Genomic DNA, 7866 nt, shown 5'->3' on the forward strand with positions numbered 1-7866 from the left:
CAATCATTCTTTACACTTCTTGATTACTTAACATAAAAGTTCTAATTTGAATTTTTTTAATCAACCATAAATTTCACATATCATCAGTATATCTTACTTTATTCAAAATATCTTGTTTAACCAGCTACATCAACATAACAGCACAGCAAAATATCAAAGCAGTACAACGTTTTATTACAGTATTTAAATTCAGTATTTTAATATTTTTTTATTATTATAACACAAATACAGTGATATTATAAATATACATTAAATATATACATTATATGTTCAAAGGCAGCTTTGGCTTTGAATATACTCCTTGGTTTTCTTTTAAAAAACAATAAATAAACTTTTGTGGTAATTAAATTTGCTTTAGTGAAAATTTAACGTTACAGTAAGCAACAGGAAATGATTAACAATAAAACACGCTCTTTCAGTTTACTAATAATATTAAAACCAAACATACTGTACGTCAGTCCACGGATGTTCAGTTATACCTTTACAAAAGTTTTTTTTCAAAGTATTTTAGTGCAAAATCATTGTTGACGTGACACTTGAATATTCCACCAATTCCTCCATCCTCGCATCTCATTCTTTCCACACCTCAGCTAAGTCGGAAAGAATGGATGTGAGGAAAGGTAAATGAGATTGCACAATCAAACAAATCAGAGGTAAATATGTTTCTCCTGGGATCCGAACCTTGAACATGATGTTTCTTGCCCAGTCCTCCATTTGAGCTTCTTTGTATCCTCATAGTGACCTACACACTATATGAGGTGTGAGGGAACAGCTCTCAGTGCCAGCGGTGTTATTCTGTTGTCTCTGGGACTGTCACCACACTTGCTAATAACAGTAACGTTTGTGAGCACAGAGGATTTGCTCTTCCATCCAGGATGCAAAAGTCTCCAAAAAACTCCTTGAGCTCTCTTTCGGAAGTGACTCCCTACAATGACATACAAGAAAGGGTTTATTGAGCTATTGCTATACGCTATATAAGAAGCCAGTTGGTTGCCTATTTGCAATATGTCCTCCCAGAGGCACCCAGGAAGGAGCTGAAAGTAGTCGAGAGTGTTTAGGAACCGCACTAGCTGAAAGGGTGTCCAGCACAGGAAAAATACCACGAGGACCGTCAGAACCAACTGAGCGGCCTTCCTCCCTCTCTGCACCCTTGGTTGAATCACCAGGCCACGATTTTTAAGCGCCTTGACTATGTGAAAGGTGCAAAATGAAATGATCGGCAGGGGAACCAGGAATCCAATCAAGTTGGTCGTAAGGTTCCGTTGGAGCACCCAGGCCGGATGAGGGTACACTAGGTAGCAAGCTTCCACCCCTAAGAATTGAACGAAATTTACTCTTCGGAAAAGCAAGGCTGGGAGGCTGAGGGTGAATCCAACCACCCAAATCATCGCACAGATACGCTTGGCCCATTTGGGGCATCTCAGTCTACTAGGATTCATGGGTTTGGCCAAGGCGAGGTAGCGGTCCACGCTGACCAGCACTAGGAAGAGCACGCTGCAGTAGTAGTTCATCGAGATGGCGGTGTTGACCACCTTGCAGAGCAGTTGACCAAAGTCCCACTGATAGTCTTGGGCGATGGTGACCGCCCAGAAGGGCAAACAGAGGACCATTACGAGGTCTGCAGCTGCCAGGTTGCCCAGATACACATCAGCTACGCTGCACGACTTCCGCTGGAGGCAGAATACGCAGAGGACCAGACTGTTGCCCACCACTCCCAGGATACTGATAAGAGCCAGAAAGGGAGGCTGGAGAGAAGACAGCCATATCCAGGCAACTGTGTCGTTGCAGAAGAGGTTTGATGAATTTAGTTCCATTGGGACACTGTGAAAAAGATGTTGTTGTTTTTTACTTTGAAACCATTTTCACTCAGAAATTGGAATAGTTATTACAAAGAAATGGCAAGTAACATTTAACTAAACATGACATTTTTAAGTAGAACGACTAAAATGGTATTTTCTTGTAAAATGGATGACAATAATCTACAGTGTAAATTTATGTTGAGGATAATCACAAAACCCTGCTGTTTATTCCTGAATTGGTTAAGTTTAAAGTTTCCTTCCTGTTTGTCAAATAAAAAAAAAAATTCTAGGAATGAAGGGGAGTCATTTATTGGAACTGATCCATCTAACTGAGCAAAACCTGGAAATTCCTAGTATCTTCAGTAGGCTATGTTACATTCTTACACATTTTCGGAATATTATCAAAATGTGTTAAAATAGTTGATCTCAAGTTTGTATTCTGACTGATAATGTTTCATATCCATATATCAGATAATTAAATTGAATTATTCAATAACAAAGTCTCTTTCCAACATTAGCATAACCTGTTACTGTGATTAGTGATAAAGTTATTGATGTAACTTGTACTGTTTGAAAATAACCATTAATTTATTATTAAAGTCCCAGTGACTTGTAAGAATCTCACCTACCTTTCATGTTAAGTGACAGCTCCAGATTGTAGATCCAGAGTCACTATCCGTTCACTTCCGATGTGTTGTCTGGCTGAATCTCCTCCAACAAGACAATGGTGAGATCAGACAGGCTCTCTTATAAACGCATAATGAGGCTGTCGTCACTGGAAGCCTGGATCTGTTCTCACTTTCCATTTGTCATGCTCTGGCTGTCTTTCGTGTGAGTAAAACACTTGCACACAACTGTTATGAAGCTGATATGAAGATAAACATTGTGACTCAAGCTGCCTTTATAACAAATCTTCAGCTCATGACACAGCAACTGTAGATAAACCAGATATTATGGTGGTATTCCAGAACGATTTCACAATATGGGGTTACATGTCTTCCAGATGCCTGTCCATTTTTACTACATTTTTTTAAATTCTTTCCCGTAAACCAAATAAACACAAATTTAGGTTGGCAACACATTAATCTTGAAAACCCAAAAAGGCCAAACAATATAAAGTGTTTCTCCTTGACCCATGGAAATGGCTATTCGATTTTGAGTATTGAAAATAAAAAACGGTTCCAGTCTCTACTCTTTCACCTCAATTCTAATGTTCACTATGAACTCAGAAGACAAAAAGATGACATTTAAGCTTAACTGTCAAAAATGGTTGAGGCAAGGATCATATAGAGGCTGGATCTAAACACAGCCATTAATTAATAAACACTCAAATCAAAATAAACTCAAGAGATTACAATACAAACACGCAGCAAAAGAACAAAAATTAAACATTGAAGAGATCGGATAATGCACATTTCAAACTCAAAGCAATGAAGCAAAAAAACAGGTGGGGTAAATTACTCAAACAATGAATAACCATAAAAACATTTTTTGGACCATATTTTGGTCATTCATTTACTGTACATGAAATCACCGTTTTGGCGGACTGACAGTGCAAGCTTTTGAAATTGGTTTTCAAAGTGCACGTTTTTGAAAATAATACCATTCTCGTATCCGTCTAAACAACAAAAACGCAAATTTGTGAAAATGGTGACGTCATGCTCATGCATATTACATGTTCAGTCTATAGGCGCATAGTGTTTCTTTACAAAGTGACATCGCCATCTACTGGCCTGGCATGAATAATAAACAGTGTTTATAGTCGTTTTTACAGATATGTGTGAAAGGGGGGCATTTTTACATCGTTTACGCCTGTGCACAAAAAAAAGCAAAGGAAAACCGTTTCCGTTATTAGTACATCATTGTCATGTAAACTTAGCCTTAGAGTCCATGAGAAACTAAACTCAAAATTAAGTATAATGTTACATTAATATTATTTAATTCCATTCGAATATGAACAAAAGATTAAAGAACGAAAATATATGAAAAAAGTACAAATCTAAAAATTACATTTGCTTTTGTTAAGCCTTAAACCTCGGGTCTTTAGTGATCCTGAAAATCATTCACTTATGTTAGAAGGTTAGGTTAGACATAAACCTTCTTAGTATTCCACAATTAATTCATTATAAACATAGCAAGAAAAATAAATATAAAAGAATGCTTGTTTCCCCCTTTTTTTTTTTTTTTTAAACATTGTATATTGTCGCTAACGACCCGAGGTGTGTAACAGTGTAAGTATAATTTTTCTGCACAACAATTAATAATCTTTGATGACTGAATAAGTGCAATTTACCTTTATTCCACAAGGTGTTAATGTCTGATAAACAATGATGAAGTGACGTTTCACTCATAGTTACTGCAGGCAGAAAACAAAAGAATAGGAAGTTTCATCAGCAAAACTTCAAATGACTCAGTGATTTACTGCAGAGCAAGTACTGAACACAATCAAATATTAGTGTCACTGTCACTTGATGGTGGATCTGGTGAAGAAACTGTCAGCAATCAAAATATTGATTTTGAAAATGCTGAAAATGATAGTTTTACAAATATTTTTCAGATTGCAAATATGAGCCAGATGCTGCATATACTGGGAAATGAGCTCTGATGAGGACAGTGATGATGGTATAAAACATCTGTTCAAACTGAAACCTTCCAAGCTCCAAAAGGTAACAAAAAAATCCTCATTCTATTCTTCTGTAATTGTAATAATTGCAATTGTTTCATCAGGAGAGTTTTATATTGTCGCGACAGGTAGAGATCCAGATATAGTTAGATATAGATCTGGGTCCCTAAAGACCCGAATATGTAATAATGATTGGCGAAACATTCATGAATTTAAGGGTTAAATGTATATTTGAATGTCCAGTTGCTACTAATCTGTGAAGTATCATATAATTTAACAGAACCGCCATGGGGTAAATTTGACCATTATTCAAATGTACATAACATATTTTCAATACAATATCCCAGACATTGACCCCTGGTGGTTAAAGTGTTAATGATATTTTCATATAAAGTAATTATTTAGCAGTAAAAACTGTAAAATTGGTCAAAGAGTAGGGGGAAATAAATAATTGTATTTTTCTTCAAAAAGGAATTACTGTGAACTGTACTGTATATCTTAAGTACACTGCTGTCTAATTATTTATAATCTCATTATTATTACGTTTTCAAACAAATTTAACTTTTTAAAATTAGACAAATGGTCTGTACATAGAGTTTTGTTAGTAGTTGAGTAAGAAAATATTCTTCTTCTTCTTCTTCTTCTTCTTCTTCTTCTTCTTCTTCTTCTTATTATTATTATTATTATCATCATCAATAACAATAACAACCATCATCATTATTATCTATTATCATAATAATAATATTATTATTATTATTTATTTTTGGGGGGGATCAATGCGCAGCAAAATTGCAGGCTTACTTTATTCATAAAAGCAGGTCACGCAGACAGTCCGTGCCGTGATCAGCACTTCCCGCTCTCACCTGAGATGGATTGCTTAATTAAAGCTGGTGGCAGTAAGACTTTGTTGGGAGGCTCAGAGGAGGTCATGGGTGGAGGTGGGCAGGAAGCCATCTGTATCTGTTATCTGGATCCCTCATCAAGGCAGTCGCCACTTTTTACAGTTCCAAACAATTCCTTGTGAAATTATGCTTTTCTGTCTGCATTCTTCCATACACTCGAACAGTGAATAAGCAGAGTTTATAAAGTTAAATATTTTTTCTTCAAGAAGCAAGATGACATTTCATGACCTAAACAAAGCTGGTGCATTAAGAGGAAATTATGAAAAAGAGATCATGTTTAGATCATGAAATGCCAAACTCTTGAAGAAAAATGAATATTTAACTTTATAAACATAAAGAGAAAGAGAGAGAATGAGAGTGCCAAAAGCCTCACTAAAACTGATTTCTTGCCATGAACAATCTAGTTCATAGCTATTACTGTACGCAGAAAATTAAAATCCTACAGCTGTTTAAATTTTCCTACTGCTTTCAACAGTCTTCTGAGAGTTACTGGATAGTGTCATGGCTGATAGTCAAATGTCTGGTATGTGGATAACACAGCAGCGCCAGACAGCAAGAAATGGTGAACCTGAATAGCATGAGGCCCAAAGAAGGGTTATTTTGCAAATCAATATTACTATGGAAACAAGACATAGTATTACATGACTGCTAGTTCCGGTCTATGACTGGCCCGAACAATGTTTCAGAGAACTGATGTGTAACTGAGATGCTTTACTTTCACTTCAGTGGCTTGTGTTCACAATTATATCCTAATTTTTGATTTATGTATTTATTTATTTTGTTTAATTTGAATTGCTTGCTCTGCCTACATAAGCTATGTTAGGGTTTATCTTTCTAACAGTATTTACAATTGATAGTCAAGATAAATAAAATAAATGCATATCAAATCAAATATACTGTATATAACATGTTTGTTCTATTTTGGCTTATTTTCAATATATTTTAGGGGCTGTTTACCCAACACCGCTTTCAACTAAAAACGTAAAACTTTTTCATCGTTCATTTCACCTGTCGTTCAGTTCATTATCTCATTTAGTCTGTGTATTTATACTCCGTTTTGTTCAGTTCTTGGTACTGTCTTGTCTGTGTTATGTGGTTTCCTGTTCTCAAGCATGGATTTATTTAATTTTCTTATTGGAGACTTGAAAACTTTTAAATAAGCTTCATGTGTTATATAAATGTATACATAATGCAGCAGCTGTATCAAGCAGTACTTTTACATCAGCAGTCTAAATTATTAATTATAATATTTTTACTTCTTGACTAATTTATTATATGATAAGCAATATTTGCTATTACGTTATATTGTTATATGCTAATCATTTGTTAAAATTATATTGGTTGCACTTTATTTTGATGTTCCACTTTAGACATTCTGACTATAAGTAACTTTGCAACTACATGTCAACTAACTCTCATTAGAGTAGTAGTAGACTGTAGATTGTTAGGGTTTGGATTAGTTGAATTAGTGACATGTAGTTGATTGGGCGACCATGAAAATAAAGTGTTAGCAGATATTAAGCAGACAGTCTAATAATACTATAATAACTGTTGGTTGACATGTGGTTGCAAAGTTACTTATAGTTAGCAGTCTAAAGTGAACCACTGGAATAAAGTGTATTAATGTTAAAACTGTAATATTAAACAAATAGTTTTTGACCTTCTGAATTTTGAATTTGTTGAATAATATTTAGGACAAAATAAAATATATAGAAACAATTAAACTAATTATTCAAATAAATAATTTAAAGTAAAAATATTTAAATAGTAAAAATAAAATAATAATATAGCATTGATGTGTGCTCGTTTTAAAACATTTGTATTCTGTGCATCATCTGTTTGAATTAGAGAAACAGAAGACTTGTTATTTAACAAAGCGACAAACTAAACAGAGCTAATCAGCGTGACATATATGAGCACTGTAAATTGATGTTCCAAAATATTACACACAGACCAGCAATATCCGTTCAGGACAATCTGTCCACAAGACGTCTGAGTTATTCCTCAAGAGACCAATCAGTAGAGTTAACAGACTCCTAATCATCAAATCTTACTGTCCAGAACATGGAAAACATGGCGCAGGAGCGCATAAGATGACATTTCATACATCTGTAACATTGGAAATTTCTCTAAAACAAATAAAGCAGATCCAGGCTTGGTGTGGCATATCTAATTATATGGGTTTGAGTCCCAATTTCATCATCATGTCTTGGGAAAACAAGGAGGGGACACCGTGCTGGGAAACAACATATGAAGATCGATTGTGTGAGGTTAAATTGTCCTCTATGTATTTTTTTCAGAACTGCCAAGTTAATACTTATGTTTTCTTTTTTTGCATGTTACACTTTTCCAATTTTTGTGTTTCATTATTTCATTTGTTATTTAATTGTTTTACTACTTAAATTGCTAAAATACTATAAAATAAATAATTTAACATTATAGTATGTTTAACGTTTAACTTTTGATGATTTAATATTTCAAATAAATGTATTCTTCTCAAATCATTGTCAATAATCAGTAGATTCCCTTTATCTGTAACGTG

At 34.6% G+C, this 7866-nt stretch overlaps 1 protein-coding gene across 1 annotated transcript; it reads right to left on the bottom strand.

Moving 5' to 3' along the window:
* Positions 1 to 303: 303 nt before the first annotated feature.
* On the bottom strand, positions 304 to 2514 carry LOC308698471 (B2 bradykinin receptor). Its single transcript, XM_081378568.1, has 2 exons — positions 2429 to 2514; positions 304 to 1821 (listed from the first exon to the last, which is right to left on the bottom strand). The coding sequence occupies exon 2, from the start codon at positions 1812 to 1814 to the stop codon at positions 750 to 752; it is 1065 nt and encodes a 354-aa protein (XP_081234694.1). The 5' UTR covers positions 1815 to 1821; positions 2429 to 2514; the 3' UTR covers positions 304 to 749.
* Between the last annotated feature and the right edge of the window lie 5352 nt (positions 2515 to 7866).

The sequence above is a fragment of the Scardinius erythrophthalmus genome (genome assembly GCF_964197995.2).
Source record: "Scardinius erythrophthalmus genome assembly, chromosome: 11".
Taxonomy (NCBI): domain Eukaryota; kingdom Metazoa; phylum Chordata; class Actinopteri; order Cypriniformes; family Leuciscidae; genus Scardinius; species Scardinius erythrophthalmus.